The 23,100-nt window shown below is 42.1% G+C and overlaps 1 protein-coding gene across 2 annotated transcripts in view; it reads left to right on the top strand.

The window, feature by feature from the left end:
- Positions 1-605: 605 nt before the first annotated feature.
- Positions 606-23,100, top strand: part of LOC118782430 (fibrillin-1-like) — a 91,469-nt gene continuing 68,974 nt past the window's right edge. Inside the window, exons 1-8 of one of the 2 annotated variants that reach the window (XM_036535788.1) lie at positions 606-786; positions 7,211-7,408; positions 10,847-10,972; positions 15,648-15,773; positions 21,004-21,153; positions 21,344-21,514; positions 22,318-22,458; positions 22,851-22,970. In XM_036535788.1, coding sequence (XP_036391681.1) covers positions 756-786; positions 7,211-7,408; positions 10,847-10,972; positions 15,648-15,773; positions 21,004-21,153; positions 21,344-21,514; positions 22,318-22,458; positions 22,851-22,970 — 1,063 coding nt within the window. In that variant the 5' untranslated portion in view covers positions 606-755. Of the gene's footprint in view, positions 787-7,210; positions 7,409-10,846; positions 10,973-15,647; positions 15,774-21,003; positions 21,154-21,343; positions 21,515-22,205; positions 22,221-22,317; positions 22,459-22,850; positions 22,971-23,100 lie in introns of those variants that run through there. The other variant, XM_036535789.1, reaches the window with a different exon arrangement.

Here is a 23,100-nt window from a genome sequence, read left to right as displayed (position 1 = left end):
TTGCTAAAAGATAACTACCTCACATCTTAATCTCACATCTTAATGAAGTGTAAAAATGTGAAATCAAATCGCTATTCTGCCACATTTACTGAACACAAAAACATATAACACTGCATGAATGGCTCTGTTTACACTGTCAAGAAAGGTGAGTGAGGGGGTTCGTTTGGAAAGGGTCCAGTTTGGTGTGAAAGACTAAACTAGCCTCCTGTGCCATACACTAGATTCTATTACAAAATACTGCACAGCGTGGAAATTTCTGTGGTTTATGTCCACAGGCTGAATTACTGGGAAGTATATGGCCTTTTTATAAGAATGGTCTGTTCGATGCACACACACACAAATGCCACACACAGGTATCACACACATGCACAGATACATGTACATGCCCACATGAATCCCAAGGTCTGTTGAGCAGGAGGTGGGTTTTTGCTTTGGACTGTGTGAGGCCTGACAACTGTCCCTCTCTCCAGCTGCACAGTCCAGCATTCCAGTGTCCGCTGTGTGTAATGGAGGAAGCTGCACAGAGGACAGCGCACTTTGGCCAGAAGGGGTTAGCTGGGGCACACTGTGGCCCACGCATAAGGACCAGCTCTCACTGACCTAGATGAGCTTAACCTCTTGTTTCCTTACCGTCATAAGGGCCATCAATCACTATTCACACGTCTTTTTCCCCATGTCCTCCTCTAGCTGTCTGCGAAAACGGGGTGCTTTGAACGGTGGACGGTGTGTGGCTCCCAATCGCTGTGCCTGTTCATATGGCTTCCACCGGGGCCCAGTGTGAGAGAGGTAGGCCCTTTAACAGTCGTCTTTAACCCACTCTTGTCCTTGGTTTACAACAAGTAATGCACTGTGTACTGGGTAATGGGCTTTGTTTTTTGTTTTTATGAGATAGACCTTTTAACCACAGTTTTCAATTATGAAATAAAGAGGGTTAGCCCCACTATCGCAACCAGATGTGGAGTGCTTAAACTCTCATTTATGAGACAACTATGACTTTTACAATTTGGACTGGAAGGCTGCTTGTGTAATGAAAATAAAACCTTTTTTGGAGAGGTTCCAGAAATGGGCATGACTGCATTGGTTTGTCTTACAAAATGTGTTTTACAGTGGATCCATTATGTCAGTGTCCATCCTTCTGACATCATGGTCTAAAAAACTGTGATGACAGTCGATTGTTGAAATTGCATCAGTGAAGATCAATTGCTGGTCTGTCTGGTCTGTGTTGTGATCCCTTACATGCTTGGAAATCTTAGCACCATCTCTCAATGGTGAGAAGTGACTTCTCACCCTCATGGGCTAGAATGAGGCAGTTTGACATGAGTGATTTATTTTTTTGATGTCCATTGACATGATCTTCTAATGGTATTCAGCCAGGATTAGGAGTCATTTTTGTCACACATTTGATTTAAGGTCAGCCCACTTCAAAAACTTCCTGAAATTATCCGGGTTGCACACCTATGGTCATCATCCAGGGAAACCAGAGAACATTGTACACCACATCCTCGTTCCAGAAGCTTTTCTGGAATGTGTGGACATAGACTCTGTATTCTCACGTTGTCTTCCCCATGAGTTTCTTCCCTATTTGTGTGAAACATAGAGCTGGCAATGTTGACATAATACAGATCTGTTGTGGTCTGGCACAAAGTGGAAAAGTCTCAGAATCCTCTTGTGTGTGGGGCCACACCTTTGACCATCTGAGTTGTAACAATAATGTGGGAAAATCTCTTCTTCCATATGTCAGTTGTTTTCCTGTAAGGAGTAGGGAATAATATTCAGCAACAGAACAGGGTTGAATGGTTGGCCTTGTTTGTAAATGCAGGCGTTCTAGATGTTCTTATGTTCTAGGCCTCTTCCTGAGGTTATATATCTTTGTTCATAACTTTTATTTTTGGAAATAAGACATTCAAAATAAGACATTCAAAGCTTTATGGACTGTCACTGTAATGTAGTCATTTCCTTTTATTGTTTGAAATTTGATGTGGATTTATGTAAGATCATAAGGATATTTTTCAAGACCCATAAACAGCTGCAGTAAGAAGAGAAAAAATTGGAGGGAAAATGTTAAAGTATTGGATCATCTGCCACTTTTCTGATATGTGGTCCACAGATAACTCCTTAACTTCTGTGTGTATGTGTGTGTGAGAGAGAGAGAGAGAGAAAGAGAAAGAGTGTGTGTGCATGTATGTGGTTACACGTTTTAATTTCTGTGTGACTGCTTGAATGTGTTTGTGTACACGTGTGTACACCTGCATGTGTTTGTGTGTGTGGTTTCCTTTTTCCCTGTGTTTCTTTATGTATGTTAGCTCTGCTCTTTGATTATCGATCTTGACTCATTCTTTCATATTTGATACAGATGTGCTGGAATTTAACTCTCGGAGAAGTGTGCGTGTGGGAGGAGAATAGATTACTCCCTTAGTTGTTGCCAAGCCTCCTCTATGTTTTCCATGCTCAAGTATGTTTCCATGACTGGTCTTTAAAGCTAATACAACCAGGGTTTAGAAGTAACACAACTGATATTTAAAGCTACAACAACTGGCCTTTACAGCTAACACAGCTGGTCTTTACAGCTAACACAACCAGGGTTTAAAGCTAACACAACTGGCCTTTAGAGTTATGGCAACTGGCCGTTAGAGGTAACACAACTAGTCTTTAAGGCAAACACAACTGGTCTTTAGAGCTACCACAACTGGGCTTCAGAGCTAACACAATCAGGGTTTAAAGCAATCACAACTGGTGTTTAGAGCTAACACAACCAATCTTTTAGAGCTAACACAACCAGAGTTTAGAGCTACAACAACTGGCCTTTAGAGCTAATACAACCAGCCAGGGCTAATATAACTATCATTTGGAACTAACAAAATCAGTATTTACGGCTAATATAAGCAGTGATTAGGACTTAGATAACCAGCTTTTAGGACCTCCACGTCCTGCCTTTATGGCTTCCAGAGTCAGCCTTTTGGGGTTTATATTCGTACAAGAGGATTGTTTTTTTCATCTCCTGAAAAAATTGTTCGATTTACTAATGGGGATAGAATTTTTCATGCAGATTATACCAAGGAAGGGAGTCTAAGTCTAAGGGAGTCTACATCCCATTGGTTAACCACTGGAGTACCTCAGGGATCAGTGCTTGGCCCCATCCTCTTCTCACTATTCACAACCACACTGGGCCCGATTATTCAGGTGCATGGCTTCACCTACCACTGCTATGCCAATGACACCCAGCTCTACCTCTCGTTCCAACCTGATGACCTCACAGTCACAGCATGTCTCTCAGACGTCTCAGTCTGGATGAAGGACCGCCTTCTAGCCAGCCTTTCAATCCAGCATGACATCACCGTACAGTTTGGCTCAAAGACACTAACTCCGTCCAGGTCTGAAAGGACCCTGGAGGTAGTGATTGATGACCAGCTAAAATTTAACAACTACATTGCGATGACTGCCAGATCACGCAGAATTGCACTGTAGAACATCAGGAAAATCAGGCCCTCCCTATCTAAGTATGCTGTGCAGCTCTTTGTCCAGGCTCTTGTCATCTCAAGACTTGACTATTGAAATGCTTTCTTGACTGGCCTATCTGCATGCACTGTTAAGTGTCTGCAGTTGATACAGAATGTGGCTGCACGTCTGGTTTTCAACCAACCAAAAAGGGCTCATGTTACACCTCTCTTGGTCTCACTCCACTGGCTCCCTGTAGCTGCCCGCATCATGTTCAAGACCTTGATGCTTGCTGTACATGATGACCAACAAAACTATACCTACCTATCTGAACTCACTGCTCCAACCCTATGTTCCCTCCCGACTGCTACGCTCTGCAGCCGAACGGTGTCTGGTGGTCCTGTAGCATTGCAGTGCAAAATCACTATCCAGGACTTTCCTCCACTGTTATCCCCCGATGGTGGAATGAACCTCCACACCTCATCCTTTCTGCCGAATCCCTCTCTGTCTTCAAGAAACATCTGAAGACACAGCTCTTCTGCTCTCACCTGAGCTCCTGAAACAGTACCACCTAAAGGAATTTCTCATGTGTCAAAACTATTTCCTATTAAACTATAATTTCTAATGGTTTAACACACTTGTTATATCTTACACCTAGCTTGAACCTTGTCTGGCCAACCATTGTAACCTGGTCATGCAGCGCATCTAATATTGTTGACTCCTTATGGTTTTTTTCTTGTGTTGTACTCTGCCTCGCTTGTAAGTTGCTTTGGATAAAAGCATCTGCCAAATGAATAAATTTAAATGTAAGAACCTGATGTAACCAAGAGACAGGGCTTTCAATGCAAATCACATGGCCAATATATGGAAAGTTTATAGCTAGGGTTCAGTAATTGATATTGTGTGTGGTTTCTGGGTTGGGCTTATTTGTTCCCTGGGTCCAGCTGCTGCCTCCTGGTCTAATGCTGTGCACTTGGAAACCTTGCTCTTGCTTCCTGCAGCAGACAGCTAAATTAAATAGAAAACTTCCTATATCATATCCTGAGGAGTAGACACAGTCATTGTTTTTGGCACATTGTGGTACACGTGGGAAGTGGGAATCCTGTAGTCTTCAGACCTCAAGGATGGAGTGTGTTTTGTTGGGGTTAAGACATAATCAGCTATAATCACACTGAAAAGATGTGAAAGGAGTTAAATTTTGCTTCTGAAATAAAGTATCACTTCATCAGTTTATGTTCTGAGCTGAAAAAGCAGAGTGTATGTGCAAAGATTATAAAGCTCTGGAGGATTCTTTGAAATTAAAGACAGGGCATGAAACATATTATATGGAAAAAGAGAAATCATTTGTGATGCCCATTCATTTATATATTTATTCATGGATAAGCTTAGTTATTTTTAATAATTTACTCTCAACACTGTTTCATGAGCAGTGGTTTCATTTTGTATCCTTAATGCTTTTGGGTGAAGCTTTTGTGGCGTGCAGAGAATTCCCCAAATCAATCCCTCTGCTCCTCCCTGATGAACTGCCTGTGTCTGGCACAAGAGTGAGGTCACTGCTATCTGTTCCATTGCTTAAAACTGTTCTCTTGCTAGCTCCTGCCAGCTGAACCTTACACACACTCTCCATCATGTTAAATGGATGGAGTTTGATCCAGTCACAGTTCAAAGGTTTCAAGGTTGATTTGATTCAGTTTTTGGGAACTGACCAATGTGGTGACTAGGATGCTAACAGATTTTCAGCACACAGGGAACAGGCAATTAGCCTTTATATACAGCATACAACAGACATGGGGTAATGCATTTGGTGAAGTACAAGCCAGTACCTCTGCCTCACAGTGAAAGTTTTGAAATTGAGTTTGAACTCTGACATGCTTGCCGGAGGGCAGTGCAACAGTTCTGTTGACTGTGAAACTAATAGCTCTGTCTGACAGGGGTGCCTTTGTTTGGCAGTGGATGATGCAGGAGGCAGATGGACAGTTGGTTCACAACTGGGATTGGCAGGATGGCCAGGCCTATGTGGACGCCATCTTGGTTTAAATGGATTTACTAGCTTTCTGCCAGGAATACAAAAAGCCCACTCCCAGCACAGCATCCTCTCTGCTTAGCTCACCAAAGCCATTGTTTAAGGGTAAACATGCTGGAAAGATGATCAAGCTTGCTCAGAGTTGTCTTTGCTGCCAGAAAGACTATGAATTGTCTTTTAAATTGCAGATATTTAGAAAATGAAACATAACCAGCCAATAATTTAGACTTCTAAAGCAAAGCATCTGAAATAAGTGTAAACTCATCCCTGAGGTATCAACATGTCAACAAAAACAAGGCATAGCTGGAGACGTTGGTGGGTTTGATGTGGGCATTGGGCCTTGTTCTAACTTATGCTCCCCATTCTTGAGAAAGTGGAATGCTGTTGCCCGCTGCTGATCTGTCTACAAAGCTGTGCTGGGCAGATTACTTTAAGACTTTGGAAACACAGGCATTTCCCACAGTTGTGTTTGGACACAATGTGTGGATGAGTGCTGGAGTGATGCAGCTATTACCTCATGGTGTGAGACGTCCAGACTCACTCTAAGTAAGCACTGAGAATGGGTGTCTGGAAATAATTGTTCAGGCTAGTTTGCTGGTTGTAAGCAGTTTTTTGTTTTCAGAGTGTGTTTCCAAGATGGGGTTAACTGCAGGATTATTGGTGGGAAGTATAATGTAACACCCCCCATCAAGGCTTCCTAAAACTGATACATCCTTGCTTTGGAAAAATGGGCTGGAATTGAAAGGAAACAGAAGCAAAGATTCCAAATGTGCCATCACAGGTGCCATTTATGTAGTTCCATGTCTTGCAAAGTTTTTATTCTCATGACAAATCAAATATGATTTCATTTTTATTTGTTTTTCATTTTTCCAGTATGTCGTAATGAAAAAAATTATGGTTTCATTGGCATCCGGCATTTCTCTTAAGTTTTTCTCAGTACTCGCCCCTTACTTGACAATGCATGCTTCCCTTAGCAGTGCATTTTCTGACTGGAAAAGTATTTAAGTGTGCTTGGGAGACGAGGATGACCCAGTTACGTTCCAACCATTTTATATGCCAATAAAGAGAAGATGGCCCAGAGATGTGAGCATACACAACCAGCTCCATTTGAATTTCCAATCCAGTGGAAAAAGCACAATGTTACATTAAACAAATAATTTCAGTACTGGAGCAGGCTGCCTTATGCTCACGTTCTTTGTTGCATTCTTATACGTTCTCATTGGGTGTTGCAAAATTTGGAAATGATTTCTGGATTGGGGCTTTCCCATGTGGAATTATGAGCAATGATATAAATCTTAAATTTATTCTGTGTGAATCATGCTGAGCATTCTCATCAACCCCCCCGCCAAGCCAGCAGGCAGGGCACAGCAGGGACGATAATGAGCTAACAAAACGCGACCATCATTAAACCTGAAGCACCCTGAGATGAACGATGTGCGTGTGGTTTTCTTTTTTTATAGGGAAACCCTTTGCAGTTACCAAATGCATTCCTGTTTTCACAATAGCGTAATTCTCCCAACCGTATCAATTGATTAAATATCAGTACTTTTATTAAATATTTAGCTTTGTAAATTACCGTGGACAAGGAGTGATGTCTAAGAGGATATTACATGTGCTGGCCTATTATGTAAAAATTGGTAGAGACAGTGCATTAGTGTATGTGCACAGTGTATAGCACGAATGCAGTGTACATTGAATATGTGCTTTCTGCTCTCCACTGTCTCTTCTTTTATTTCTAATTTGGTTTTGCAGATTACAGGACGGGGCCCTGCTTCGCCTCCATCAGCAACCAGATGTGCCAGGGGCAACTGACTGGTATTGTGTGCACCAAGACCCTGTGCTGTGCTACGGTGGGGCGGGCATGGGGTCACCCCTGTGAGATGTGTCCCGCCCAGCCGCACCCCTGCCGTCGCGGCTTCATCCCAAACCACCGAACAGGAGCTTGCCAAGGTACGCGCACCACCAGCCTCTTCCCGCCTGAGGAGTTCTGCAAGTGTGAATGGCTGACAGAGAGCTGTGCAAAGATTTGCCTTTGTGGGCTGCTGGACGAATGATGTGCACTTACTGTTTACCAGAATTTTTTCTCCTCTTGCCCACAGGCAAAATTGTTTTGGTTTTCCTTTTTGTAGGAAAAGCATTAAATTTAATCTGAGTCTTTAATTTTTATCCTGAAGTATTTCATTTCTGGAATAATAAAGTCCTCTAAAGAATTTATGGTGAACAGTGCCTTTCTTGGAGAGGTGGCAAGGAGATTTCAGGTGCTGCAGAACTGGAATGGCTGGGTTGAGTTTATTTGTAATTTTAAAAAACAGTGATCAATTCATATGGCCCTGCGTGGAGAAAAAATACTTTAAAATGTCCGTTTTTCTTTAGCATGCAAATACCAAGCATCTCAGTTTTTATTTTTTACATACAACTGTAAGCAGCAACATTCATGAACTAAATGAGTGCAACCCTGCTATTTTGTTTGTATGATGATTTTTGGTACAGCTGTGCACTATCCATGTTTTTAACTAATTCCAGAGAACATACTCTCGAATACCCTGACAAATGTATTGTTTATTTCATGAGTGAAACTAAGGGGGCAGTTTCACCCATGCATTCTGTTCAAGAGAATGTTGCAGTTGCATTGGTGTGTTGGTCAGAACACAGGGGTCAGGTGTCCATTTCAAAGCTTTATTGAAGGGATGTGTGTGTGTGTGTGTGTGTGTGTGTGTGATGCACACAACAACACAACAATCTGTCCCCAGGAGTTTGGTGTCCCCATTTCTTGACCCCACAGGAACTGGTGCAGCACCGAAGTGGGGGAGGTCACCACAACTTTTATATTGTCCAAAGTCCTTGGCCCTGTTGGGGTTCCTATTGGTGGCCAATGGATATGGACAGGTTAGAAATGCTCTCTTGCGGCAAATGCTCTCTATGCTCCTTGGGGCCCTTGAAGCATGAACAGACACAAGGCCGCAGCAACTGGCCCCTCATGTTCAGCTGGAAGTATTGGAACACTCCCTGTTCTCAACGGTTCATGTGCTCTTCCACTCCAGGTGTGGGAGCAATGATGCATCCTCACTGTGGTACCAGAACCACCAGCTGAGAACTGGCCAAACATCTGAGCAAGCTCCCGTTGACATTTTGATTGTATCGACCTCTCTCTTTCTCACCCAGTTGGCTGTGCAATAATTTCCAGTTTCCATCAACTAGAACCAGCTTCGTTATGAAATGACCACATGTAAATGGGTTTGATTGTAGTGGAAAACCCAAATGGAGTGGAGTCCAAATTCTACACTTCTTTTGTTCCTGCCAGGGTTATTGGGGTTATGTTAAGGCAGACTTAACTTCCTGTTTGGAACTTTTAAGTGAATATGTTATGGTCTGTTTCTACCCTGTTTTGGTAACCCTCATTCGTGGTCCTAGTAGTGAGAGTAGGAAGGTCTCTATGATGAGCTGGTTTGGAATGTTCTGATTGGGTATGATTATGATTGGAGGACTTGCTCTTTGTGCTTTTGCAATGACTGCATGAAACCAAAGGGATGGTCACAGTCACAATGGTCAACTGAGGACTGGCCTGAAAGAGATCCTGTGTGTGACAAAACTCATTAAGTGGTTCTACATGATCTGTATTTTAGTTGGGATGCTGTAATATTCCTATTAGCATTACTTGCAATCCATGAATGACCATTGATTTTTATGTTTGTTGCTTTTCTCATTCATTCATGTTGTATCAGAATCATACTATATGTTTCAGAAAAGGTTAGCTAGTTATGGTAAATTGTGCCTTAAATGAGCTAATCAGAAAGCCTTTTATCATGTCATGTTTGGCACTGGAAGAGTACAGCTTGTTACCAAGGCCTGTTCACTCTTAAGCCCAGGATCTGAACAAAACTATTCAATAACACCCCCTAGTGTGCAATTTTCACAAGGGTCTCAAATGAGAACACAGATACAAGGTCATGTGATTTGATATCTTATTATTCTGAAAAATTTACTCTACATCATTGTCTGAATGTTCCTGTCTCCAGATTATTTTGCAATAGACCTGACATACCTGGTAACTCATATGCATTGATTTACCAGCAAGAGTTGCTGCCAGTGTATCATGTCCTTTCCACTTCTCAGATTGAGCCTGGGATCTAGCCTTAAGATGGATCCATCACACACTGTCCTTTCCTTTTGCTGCCGGCCCAGCAGGAGGAGGTGGTGAGAGGTGCCCTTTCAATTTTAGCAGAGAGGTTGGCAGTGCACCTCTGCTTTAAAACAGAATGATCTGGCTCTTACTGCACTGCCCTTTGCACAGCCCCATCGTCCTAATATTGGCTGTCTCTGCGGACACTTCCCCAGATTCCCCAGACTTAGCGTGTTTAGGGCAAAATGAGGGCTATCTGACTCTAACGACCCCTCCTGCAACACACACACCCTTGCATGTATGTGTAGGCATCTCCTGTGTCGTAAATGACATTAGTTGTTTGTGTACCACGTATCTCAAAGGAACAATAAAAAGCCTCACATTTGGGGAAGGCTTCTGTGTTTTTTTTCTGTGGATTTACGGTTTTAGGAAAATGTCAGGATTTTAGGAAGGTTTGAGCTGCCAATGTGGATGGAGCTGAAGTGAAATTCAAAACACTGAGATGTCTATTGTCTCTAGCATCTGGTAGAAAAGAAACTGTAAAAGGGATTCCAAACACATCACCAGCCTCATCTGAGACCACTGCTTAACACCTAATCTACACTATATGGACAAAAGTATTTGGCCCCACCTGTTTTTCAGGGTTTGGGCCAGGCCCCTTATCTCCAGTGAAGGGCAATCTTAATGCTTCAGCATACCAAGACATTTTGGACAATGCTATGCTTCCAACTTTGTGGCAACAGTTTGGGGAAGGCCCTTTTCTGTTCCAACATGACTGTGCCCCAGTGCACAAAGCAAGGACTATAAAGACATGGTTTGATGAGTTTGGTGTAGAAGAACTTGACTGGCCCACACAGAGCCCTGACCTCAACCCCATCGAGCACCTTTGGGGTGAACTGGAATGGAGATTGCGAGCCAACATCGGTGCCTGACCTCATAAATGCTCTACAGAATGAATGGGCACAAATTCCCACAGAAACACTCCAAAATCTTGTGGAAAGCCTTCCAAGAAGAGTGGAAGCTGTTATAGCTGCAAAGGGGGACCAACTCCATATTAAAGTATATGTATTTGAATACAATGTCATTACAATGTAATGGTCAGGCATCTGAATACTTTTGTCCATATAGTGTACTTCCTGCTGCAAGAGGACTGAAACATTTTAGTTTACTCAGGCAATATTCTCTTTCAGACAAATACTGCAGGAAACAAGTTTGATGTTGTTGTGTTTTTGGTAAGACATATGCACATTTTTTTATCTCCTTGGCAGATGTGGATGAATGCCAGGCAATTCCGGGGCTGTGCCAGGGAGGAAACTGCATTAACACTGTTGGGTCCTTTGAGTGCAAGTGTCCTGCTGGGCACCGCTTCAACGAAATCACTCAGAAATGCGAAGGTAAAGCTTTACATGGTGAAGACAGATAGAAAATACCCCATGCATAAATAACAACAATAAGGTTTTTTAGGATTCATGTAAGACTGCCGTAAAAAAGAATAGACAGTATAATGATGGGCTCACACTCTGAAATGAAACCTAATGAAATTATTATTTTTTTTGTAAACCCATGGTATTGCAATAGATTTAAATGTGCATGAGGTTATTAATCAGAATATGACATTTCTAGACAGCTATGGGAGATCATGTGATACTCGTTTAAGTGCTTTCTTAATACTCAGGTCTAAGCTCAGACCAAGGGGCTGGGGGGTGTGGGGGGGCTGTATAATCTGGCAGAGTGGCAGCAGTCTGAAGGGGCTGAGCAAGATGGACACACAGGAATGACAGCACCCCAGGGGGAGTGCATTCACAATGGGCCTCTCAAAGGTGAATGAGATCATGACAAGCCCCTACACCCCAGCCCCTGCTGCCTTGCACCCAAGAGAAGGGGTGTTTCTAGTGATATCTTAATGCAGCCTGTAAACTGAGAGTGATAATATTTATAAGCTTGGTTTGAGTCTAAACACACTGTAGCTTCTCAGAAAAGTCCAGGAGGTTTGTTAAGCATGACCTCCCTCTGTGAAAACCATGCTGGCTATCATTTAAGGCTGTTTTCACACTTGGTCCGAACTCAAGTGCAATTATTGCCCCCTCCCCCTGCCCCTGCTGGTCTCCTTTCCCATTACATTTTTGGTTGCGAAACCTGGTCCGTTTATGTCATCAACACGTAAGGAATGTGCAACAAAAGGGAGGAAAAATAGCATTTACCTCCTGGCTTTAGATTGGCTAGCTTTCACACTAAATGCGAACCGCACTGGAGTTCAAGTGAACTGTACCCCAGACCCCCGTTTTCTGGAGGACTCTGGTATGGTCCTGCGTGCGCACCCGAGTTCAGAAAACAGCTTTTACGTCAACAAAACGAACCGAACCAACGGCTCAAGCGGACCCGGGTCCACACCAAAAGCTCTAGTGTGAAAGCACCCTAAGAAACCATTTTGTCCAAGGAATAATTCCAAATTGTCCCTAATGATGGATTATATTAATTTACATGTGATACAAGTTGTGATACAAACTGACAGGCCTATAATTTCCTGGATCGGTCTGGTCTCCTTTCTTGTAGATAGGTACTACACTATCCAGTCATCTGGTATTTCTCCAGTTTTAAGAGATTGCTTAAAAATAACTGTCAGAGGCTTGTAAACCACTTCCGCTAGTTCTCTGAGAACTCTTGGATATATTCCATCAGGGCCTGCTGCCTTATTTGTTTTAAGTTTTTGAAGTTTATCTAGTACTTCTGCATCATTTAAATCAATTTAAATCCATAAGACTCTGAGAACTGAATGCACCTGAAGGCATATGTGAAAACACTTCACTAGTGAAACTCTCCACAAAGTAATGGTTTAGGGTATCAGCAATAACTTTGTTATCATAAACCATAACCCAGTCCTTATTTTTTATATCTCTTATCTCATCCTTAACTATCCTTTTTTGATTGTAGTATTGAAAAAAGCTTTTAGAGTTGCTCTTTGCATCTGGTGCAATCTGTTTTTCAAAACACCTTTTAGCTTCCCTTATTTCTTTATTAACATGAGTTTGCATATTACTATATTCAATCTTATTACTCTCTGAGCTGTCCAACTTGTATTTTCTAAATAATTTCCTTTTTTGTTTCAAACTATCCTGTAACGACTTATTCATCCACTGTGAATGCTTCTTTTTCAGCTTCCCTTTTCTCACTTGCGGAATGAATTTACACTGTACATCCAGAATAATCGCTTTAAATATGCTCCACATTTCTTTCTCAGTTTTGCCATCTAGAAGAGGTATCCAGTTTATATTCCTTGTATACTCACGCATCCTAATAAAGTCAGCTCATCTAAAGTTGACAACTCTAGCATTGGAGAATGCAGACTCAACTTGCCAAAAAACTTAAAATGTAATTGAACTATGGTCACTTGTACCGAGTGGTTCCCCTACCTCAATACTGCCGATTCTATCAGGATTATTACACAGAACCAGATCTAGGATTGTGTTCTCTCTCGTGGGTTGAGTAACAGACTGTATCAAAAAACAGTCATTTACAACATCCAAAAACTCTTCCTCACATTTACCTTGACCTGACACAGCTTCCCAATTAATTGAACGGTAATTGAAGTCCCCCATTACTATTGTCTCATCCTCCTGACATGCTAGTTTAATGTTGTCAAAGAGCATACTGTTAACACTGCTGTCTGAGGCTGGTGGCCTATAACATACTCCGACATTCAGACCCTTTTCATTTTCCCCCAATATTTTAATCCATATGTCTTCACTAACACCAAGGGGCTCCATTCCTGGTATTTCCTGAGTATTAAGATTATCCTTTACATAGAGAGCTATGCCCCCTCCTCTTCTATTGGTTCTATCTTTTCTTAGTAGCTTGTATCCCTCTACGTTATACTCATTCCCATCTCCTGCACCAAGCCACGTCCCTGTGATCCCAACAACATCGTAATTTCTAGAACCATTTTTTAATGCTTCTAGCATTTAAACAGAGGAATTTCAGGGTCCTGCATGTGTATTTCCTGTCCCTCCTTTCCACTCCCAGCTGCTCAAAACCACCTCTATTACAGTGCTGCTCTGACTGATTTGCAATCATGGTTCCCTCACTACTAATAAAATATTTAGCCATGGTGTGTTTTATTCCAGCAGTCTGTCTATCCCTACCCATCTCACTATATAACCTCCCTGCCCCCCCAGGCCTTAGTTTAAATAACCCTCTGCTACCCTAAGCATACGCTGTCCCAATGCAGCTGTACCCCTCCGGTTCAGGTGTAACCCGTCCAGCTTTTATAGGTCACCCCTGTTCCAAAAGGAGTCCCAGTGCCCCATAAACCTGTACCCCTCTTTCCTACACCAGGTTTGTAGCCACGTGTTAAACCTCCATATAAAGGCTTGCTTCCCTTTGCTCACATGTGGTACCGGTAGAATTCCAGAGAAGACTGCCATGGAGGTTCTGCTCTTAATCTTCCCCGATAGCTCAATAAATTTGTCCTGCAGAACCTCGAACCTACCCCTTCCTATGTCATTGGATCCGACATGGACCATGACCACTGGATCCTCCCCCGCTCTGGCCAGGAGCTTGTCCACATGCTCCAAGAGGTCTCCAACCTGGGCACCAGGCAGGCAACAGACCATGCGAGACTCCTTGTCGCACGATCACACTATGCTATCTACCCCTCTAATGATTGAAACTCCCTTTTCTTGGAGGATGAGGCTGCCTGGGTGCCCTGGGGCTCTTCAGTCCTCCCACTCTCAGGATCGTGGGCCAACTTGTCCTGCAGTGGCATGAAACGGTTGGTCACCGTGATGTCCAGAGTTGCTGCCCCTCTTGGAATTGTACACCCCTTTCTATGCCTATGCCCTACTGTAACCCAGGTCTCTTGCCCTATCTGGTCTGTATCTGCCCTCCTACCGGGCTTCGGTGAGCACACTATCTCCCTATAGAGTGTACTAATCCGTTCCTGGAACTCTAACAATTCAGGATTACTGTGGTGTCCAGCTAGTTGGGCCTCGAGATCAAGAATCTTTGTCTCCAAGTGCTCAATGAGTCAGCAACGGTTGCACATGAACTCCGATCATCCGGCTACTCTCGCACAGTTTTGGCCACATTTTTCTCCCCTAACTAAACACGCTGTCCCTAAATAAAGATTTATTGCAGAGACAGAATTACCAGCTAAAAAGTGCTAAAAGCACCGAGGTGGCTCAGAGCAGCCAAAGGCAGAAATCAAGCACAAGAAATGCCACGTAGCCTAGATACAATAAAACTATGCTTACAGTTCAGCAAAAGCAGACGTGCTAACACAACCAGAATCAGGATATCCTAAAAGCAAACAGAAGAACAGTAAAAACAAAGTAAACAAGCGAATTGGCTTGCTAGCTGAACTACCTGACTAGCTAGCTAAAGGATGCTATAAGATTTGCTCCTGAGAGGGTGAAAAACCACAAAAAAACCTCTTGTCAGCTAGAATATGTGCAGAATTAGCTATGTTTGCTAACAAGCTAGCTCGTTGGCCAACGCTTCAACGGAGGAAAAAAGTGGAAAATTCTCTCTCTGTCCCCTAATGGCAACAAAGAGATTCAACTTTAGAAGAAGATCAGACCTACTTTATTTAACAGCTAGGTGAATAGCCTCAATTTTCATTTTTATCCGATTGAATGTAGGAGCACAGAGAACACTTCACAAACACAGAACAAACTCGTCCAGGCTAGAGCAATCAAGCTCCGAATCAGAGCCTGGTGAGCATTTGCAGGACAACATTGCACTGCTTTGAAATAATAAATTGATTACTAGAAAAATTCTGGATTTTAAAACCAAGAGTTTTGGATTGCATATAGTTATGTTTTCAGAATTGCAAGAATGCAATTTGCCATTTCTTCATAGATTGAGGTGGAAACCAGTTTCTACCAATGGTGTATTTGATGGAAAAAGTACCCTGTCATGAAAGGTTTTTTGTGTTTTTTTGTTCTGGATGGTTGAAACCAGTTTTTTTTTAACCTAGATATGATTCCAAAATCTGTTTAGCCCTGTTTGTCTCCAGCTTGTTTCTCTGTACACCAAAGCTGATCATCTGCTCCCTTTTTCACTTTCCTGTAGATATTGACGAGTGTTCAACCGTGCCTGGAGTTTGCGGTGTGGGTCAGTGTTCCAATACAATTGGGAGTTACTTCTGCAAGTGTTCGCAGGGATACTACACCCCTCTGGATGGTTCCAGATGCATTGGTATGAATATGATAAAGGACACAACTGAGGATTCCCCCAGGACAGGAACACATGAAACTAGATTTATGTGCATTTCCTGAAGAAAATGCAATGTGCGATTGCTTGCTTGCATTATTGACCTTACACATGAAAGGGTTAATAGCAGTATTGAAGTTGCCGTGCGCATTCTTATCCCTGCTCCCTCTGTGTCTGGTGCCGCACGGAGCCTGAAACAAAGGAATGTGGGCACCTAACTTAGAGTGGCAGCTGGACTCAGTGACTATCTAGGCTCATAGCTTAAAAAGTGTTCGTCACAGCACAGAACCAAAGGCATCGTGAGAATCTGCATAATTTTTCCTACATTTTGATGTATGCCTGTACAGCCAGATTTAAAGGCGATATGGCGATGTAAAAAAATGTATCGTTCAAAGCCGGGAGTGAAATCCCCCCACTGTTTGCTCCTATACTTTTGAATGGGGGTAAATTTACAGTGATTTTTTAAAAAATATATCCTTAAAACTATAAAAGTATAAAATCATAAAAGTATAAGCACACCAATGGTGAATGAGCCGGTCGATTCGGTGTCCGTTTGGTGTCTATAGCACAAATGGTGTAAGTTTTGTTAGAGCTAGAGGAAGAATAAACTAGATTTCTGTGTATTTTCTCAAGAAAATGCAGTGTGTGGTTTCCTGTGTGCATTACTGAGCAGACAGCTATTTGAGTTGCCTTGTGCCATCTTCCTCCCCTTTTTGTGAGGTTGTGAGCTCCATTTGACAAAGGAATGTTTTCATGATGTAGAGCGGAGACTGAACCCGGCAACTATTTCTGCTCATAATTCAAAAACCGTACATCACAGTGCTGAAGACATTGTGAGAATCTGCACAAGTGTACCTCTATCCTATCTGTTAATGTAAAGATTTTGAATTGAATATAATGCCTCTATATTACTCATGACTAAAATACAATGCCAGTGACCTATCATTCTGTAAGGTTTGTTTATTTTGCAAACACTCTTGTCCACAGTGACTCACAAGGCCAGTATTACATGATACATTAAATACACTCGATAGGCATGAAGGTGAATAACCACTAAAATAAATATACAATCACACAAGCATAGTGCTTCCTGATTATCCTCAAAGGAAGCGTAATTTCTGTACATTATACTGAAATGAATGTAAAGTCAAATAATGATCTATGGGAGCAACAGTAATATAAGGCATTGTGTTTTATGGTACCGCGGAATGATTCTTAAAAGCAACATTAATGTGTACCCTACTATCCTACAGTACATACTGTATGTCCTTAGAGCTGAAGAGCTTTACTCAACCACAGAAGAATTCATTCAAGTTAGGACTGATGAGATTTGAGGTGTTATCTGTCAGACTGGTCTATAATTGGTAAATCAAGCTGGAGTATATGTAGGTGTGTTTGTTATACTGTACTTTTATTTTTTTTCTTTGTAAACCTAAATAATCATCCTTTAGGAAGGCTTACAAATACGTTTGATAATCTGTAAAGCAGTCACTTTTTAGTCCTGTGCCTTAGTATGACTGTCATTCATTGCTATAGATGATATCTGCATGACTAGCTGCAAAATAAATGCAGAAAAATGCCTCAAATGTATGTGTGTACATTACTACTGCTCTTACCCCCTTTGCGCGTACGGTCAAACAAGTGTGATCATTCTAGAGTGGTCCCTACAGTATACGGTCAAACCGGTGTGATTAGAGCACTAGATTAGAATGGCTGTTTACAAGTGATGTAACAAAGCAACAATTGTCCTATGAACATCCGTTCAATGTAGATTCATATAAATTTCAACATAAGCAGCATAACACAGTTCTGACTCCCAAACTGAAAAATTCTAGCTAACATTTAAGGTTACAAAGTATAGCAAATGAGAAAACTATGAGAATCCTAATAATGTGTGAGTTCTTAAAATACTGAAATCCTGTGTTTCTGGTGTGATTAAATATTTACATACATCAAATACTGTGGTATTCCGTTTTTTTCCATGTTATACTTGCTATTTGAGTCAACTGAGCAGCGCGATTGCACTGATGCATCCATGAATAAAGCAAGCTCATTCATTCATTATTCACTTCAAAAATAAATTATATGAATATTTGCTATCGGCAGTTTATATCATGTATTCTTAAAATTTTGAAATAAGACAGTTCATATTTATGTATCTATTTTTCTGAATACCATGAATCATACCTACATTCACTAAAAAGACCAGTGTGCACACACAACACCGGGTTTAGCTATATGTCTGCCAGAATTCTAGGCCTGTATTCTGTACTAAACCAGTTTTAGTAAAGGATGTTAGTTCAGATATTAACCAACTTCCATGCCTTGTTAGCTAGTATAACTAATTGGGCTGCTAGCAGTATTCTTACAATTGGAATAACACCAGAATAGCCACACTGGGGGACAGCTGGAAATATTTTATGACTTAAAAATGTTACAGACTGGTACAAACTTTTCGAACTGCCGTATCTCCGGGAATTCTGGCTCTACACACATAAATTATACATTAAAATAGAGAAGAACCATGTCTTTGGTTCAGCGCTGTGATGAATGGTTTTTGGTATTTTCCTAGCGTTTGATGGGGGTGAAATTATAGTGTAAAACTATAAATTTATAGAAGTGAAAGCACACCAATGGTGAATGAGCCAGTCCCTTTGGCGTTGGTTTAGTGTCTGTAGCGTGAATGGTTTAGGCGCAATTAGCGCTAGAAGAATAAATAATAACTAGATTTGTTTGCATTTTGTGAAGAAAATGTGAAGTGTGGTTTCTATGTGCATTACTGAGTATACGCGCTATTCGAGTTGCCATGTGCCGTCTTCCGCCCCCTCCCTCTGTGTCTGATGCTGTGAGTCTCTAGACAAAGGAATGCAAACGCATGACTTAAAGCAGAGCTCAGCAACTATTTTGGCTCATAATTCAAAAACCGTACATCACAGATCTGAACAAGATATTGTGAGAATATGCACAAGCGTACCTCTATTTGATGTATAATTTATCTGTGTAGATCTAGTTCAAAAATGTGTTTTCAAATGCAGACGTGAAATCCTCCCGCTGCTGTCTTGCCTATGGTTTTGAATAGGAATAAAATTAGTGATTTTTTTTTTAAACCATCATCACTGAACTGAAAACATGGTTAGAATCTGCACAAGTTGCCCTCCGTTTTGATGTATACTTTATGCATGTAGAATGTATTGAGATACTGCTGTTCAAAAAAAAAAAACAGGTTAAACATGAATTTATAAATGTACAAGCACATCAAAGGTGAACAAACCGGTCCATTTGGCGTTGGGTTGGTGTCTGTACAGCGAACGGTTTAGGTTGTATTAAAGCTAGAAGAAAAATTATTATTATTAATAATAATAATAATAACAGACGAACAGTAGTATGCTTGCCCTTCAAGAAAGCACACTAATAAGAATTCCCTTCAAGCAACCACACTAATAATAAGGGCAACCACACTAACTAAATTTGTGTGCATTTCCTGAAGAAAATGCAATATGTGGTTGCCTGTTTGCATTATTGACCATACGGTAAAAGGGTTAATATAAGTATTGAAGCTGCCTTGTGCCTTCTTATCCCCCTCCCTCATCTCAGCACTGAATTGAATGTATTGTGAGAATCTGCACAGTTTTTCCTACATTTTGATGTATAATTCATGCTCCTAGAACCAGAATTCAAGGAGATACAGCTGTATAAAAAACGCATCGTTCAAAGCCAGCAACGAGCTGTTCGCTTCTCTCCTTTACAATGGGGGTAAATTTTGAGTGATTTTTTAAAAAATCCCTTTGCATGTCAGTTATAAAATATTTCCAACTGCCACCAGAGTGATTTCAGCTAGTGCACACTTGCTGTTGTAGAATTTGGTTATGGCTGCTCGTTTGAGCTTATTTTGCAAATATATATATATACTTTATTTTCTAGATGAATGAGCTTGTTTTATCCATGGAATGTGTCAGTGCAATTGCACTGCTCCTTTAACTCAAATAGCAAGTATAACATGGGAAAATATATATATATATATGGATCTCAGTGCATCCTCAATGCGTCTTGGGTGCGTTCACACCTGTACTTCGCGCTGTCCACTTGTGATCAGATCACCCAAGACGCATGTTAATGCCAGGTGTGAACAGGGCCTCAGTCTCTCTCTCTCCATTTCTCTATCCCTGAAGCTTTGTCACCTGCCCTCTTTCTGTCAAATTCAAATTCACATTCAAATTCAGGAGGGGGATAACAAGATAACAAAAACAGTGTGGAGGGGGGTGCCTACCATGAAATTTAATAGCTGTCCAAGTTGGGGTGGGGTGTGCCTGGGAACTTGGATTGTTCCCTAATATTCTTACTCCTCGTCAGTCCAAAGGGTTATTTTAATAAGTTACCAGTATTTGTGATGAAGTTCCTCCTGCAGAACGTCATGCCCTTGCTCTCAGATTGGTTCTTTGGTTGAAGAGCCTTGGCTAACTGCCATTCCAAACTCAGCTCATTGAATCAGGAGAGAAGGTTCCTGACCATGTCTTGAATGCACCCAACCACATTCAACCCACATCCCGGCTGGGCGGGACAGCAACAGACTCTCATATCACACTGATATCCCTGTTGTTGCAGAGCAGAATCTGTTCCTAACCAGTTAACTAACTCCAGTATACCCAGCCTCTCGTACCGGCCACATGTAAAGCTTTACAACATGACTATTGGCAACCAGAACTAAACTAAAATAATATATGGTGAAAGGTCAATCAAAGCAGGGACAAGAGGGCAGGAAGCAACACTCCTCTCTGTGGTCCTTACTTAGCTCAGTTAAGTGCATGGTGGTCACCAGATGTGTTGAAGGCTGGCTGAGCCAGGCAGGCCTGCCACAAGGCTTTGAAACCAGGCAACAGTGGACCTTCATGAAGTTGTCAAGGCACTTCAGAGCATGTCAGTTGGGAGGCTAACTCGCTCCACAAAATGGAGAGGGTTTCAGTTCAGCCTCTTTATGTTATTTTCTGCTTCTTGTGTTATTTTTCAAATGTCACATGACATTACATTCACTTAGCAGATACTCTTACTCAAAGTGACTTTAATAGCTTATAATTTGTACAGATGAATATTTACCAAAGCAGTCCAGGCTAAGCACTTTGCCAAATTATACAACAGGGGTGCCTCACCCAGGAATTACAATTTGGGTTAAAAGTCCTGACCAAACGGTCATATGACCCGAGCACTCTCTCCTTCACAGATGCCCGAACTGGCTACTGCTACTCCAGTCTGCTGAATGGGCGTTGTGCTAACCAGAACTCCCAGCTCCTTACCAAGGTGCAGTGCTGCTGTGACAGTGGGCGCTGCTGGTCAGATGGGACCACCGAAATATGCCCCACCAGGGGAACTGGTCTGTACCCCTTTTTTACACCCACCCGCAGGGCCCACCATCACTCTGTAATGTAGGCCGTACTGTATTAGCACTCTTGCCTTGCTGTGCATCGTAAGTGAAAGAGAGGCCATCCTAATTGAATTACTGTGTCTTCCAGGTCTAAATAAATAGATTTTAGACCTTTTTTATTTTAAACGTTACATTCCAGAGGAGCACCTGAAGCTGTGCACTCAGCAGCCCGTGGGGCCGGGTATCCCTGGGCGACCTGACCTCATCCCTGAACTCTTCCCCGAAGGAGTGCCCAGTCCTCCTCACCTTCCTGACCGTCATCCACTACCTGACCAGGTCCCTCGACCGGGGCCCCAACCTGATCGGCCAAGTATGCAGCCTCCCCCACCACACACACAGAAACACACACACACACACACACACACACACACACACACACACACACACACACACACACACACACACACACACACAAACGCCCATCATTTAGGTCAAAGGTTCTCAAACTGTACGTGCCATTAAGCTTTTTACTGTGTAAATGCATGCTCTACAGTGCACCCCTTATTAAAACGAATCCATGCATCTGAATATGGATTTTATTTGTTCTGAATGTATGTCAAAATAGCAGAACGAACAGTAGCAAGTGCAGAGTTTAGACTGATGAGTGTGAATATCAGTGGCAACAGAGAAATGTGTGTTTTTCATGTTTTTGGGACACATCAATTATATTCTCAAATAAAATAAATATAACTCTCATGTGGTAGGTGCTTTGGTAATTAGTGTGAGAGAGCATATATGTTATTCAAATTAATTATGTACCATTCAATCATTGTCAGCTTGTCAGGACAAAAGAACTAGCTAGCCACCTAGCTTTAGTGGATACAGCTAGATGTTTACCAAAGCACTTTAGCTTAAATACTGAGGTCAATGGTAAAACAGCAGTCCCCCACTTAGGAACTGACCAAGCGATCTTTTGGAGTCAAACCCCATTCTTTAACCACTAACCCTGACTCCTGCATTCTGCAGACCTGACAAAGATCAGTGTGACCACCTGATTGATAATAAGTCATTAAAAGGTAAGACGTTCACACAGTGTTCATACACTGAAGTTGAAGTAAGTGTAGTTTGTTTGTACAGCATTTATGCACTGAGGTTCTCTCTGTGTCTCTCTAGTTGTCCTGCCCCAGAACATCACCAACATGTGTGTGGTTTACCGGAACCTGTGTCTGAATGGCCGCTGCGTACCCACCCCTGGAAGCTACCGGTGTGAGTGCAACATGGGATTCAAGCTGGACATGCGAGGGGAGTGTGTCGGTGAGTACCTGCTGCTGAGTACCATGCCCTGAGCATGAATTTTTACCTGATGCAACCTCTTGTGATGGCTGATGAAAACAGCGAGCTTAATGTTTAGTAAGATTAAGGGTCTATGTAACATGTTACTCATGATTGATGGTTGCTGGTCAATTGGGACTTCATTGGTATTTTATTGGGAGTCATTAATAGTTGATAGGAGGTTAAGTACTTGTTGGCAGTTAATTACAAGTTTATTGATTGGTTGATTGGTAGCTGATTGGAGCTTTATTGATGGTTGGCATTTTATTAGAGATTAATTGGAGGTTTATGTATTGTTGGTAGGCAGTTGATAAAGGGTTTATTGTAGATTGATGTGTGGTTGATTGATGGTATGATTGCTGTTTTTGCTTCAGACGATGATGAGTGTGAGCGGAGTCCATGTGTGCATGGGACTTGTGTGAACATGGCCGGCTCGTACTTCTGCCAGTGTCCCCCTGGCTTCCAAAGTACTGCTACCAGGACTGAGTGTCGAGGTGAGGGAGGACTGCATCTGTGCTACATACCCACAGTCATATCCAGCTCCACTGGACTGCAGGTTGATCTACAGTCACTGTAAATGACCGCGCATGGGGTGTAGTGGTGTAAGGGAGCGGCATGGTCAGT

The sequence above is a fragment of the Megalops cyprinoides genome, chromosome 8 (genome assembly GCF_013368585.1).
Source record: "Megalops cyprinoides isolate fMegCyp1 chromosome 8, fMegCyp1.pri, whole genome shotgun sequence".
NCBI lineage: Eukaryota > Metazoa > Chordata > Actinopteri > Elopiformes > Megalopidae > Megalops > Megalops cyprinoides.
The sequence above is the reverse complement of the archived record's forward strand: the minus strand, read 5'-3'. Positions and strand labels throughout refer to the sequence as shown.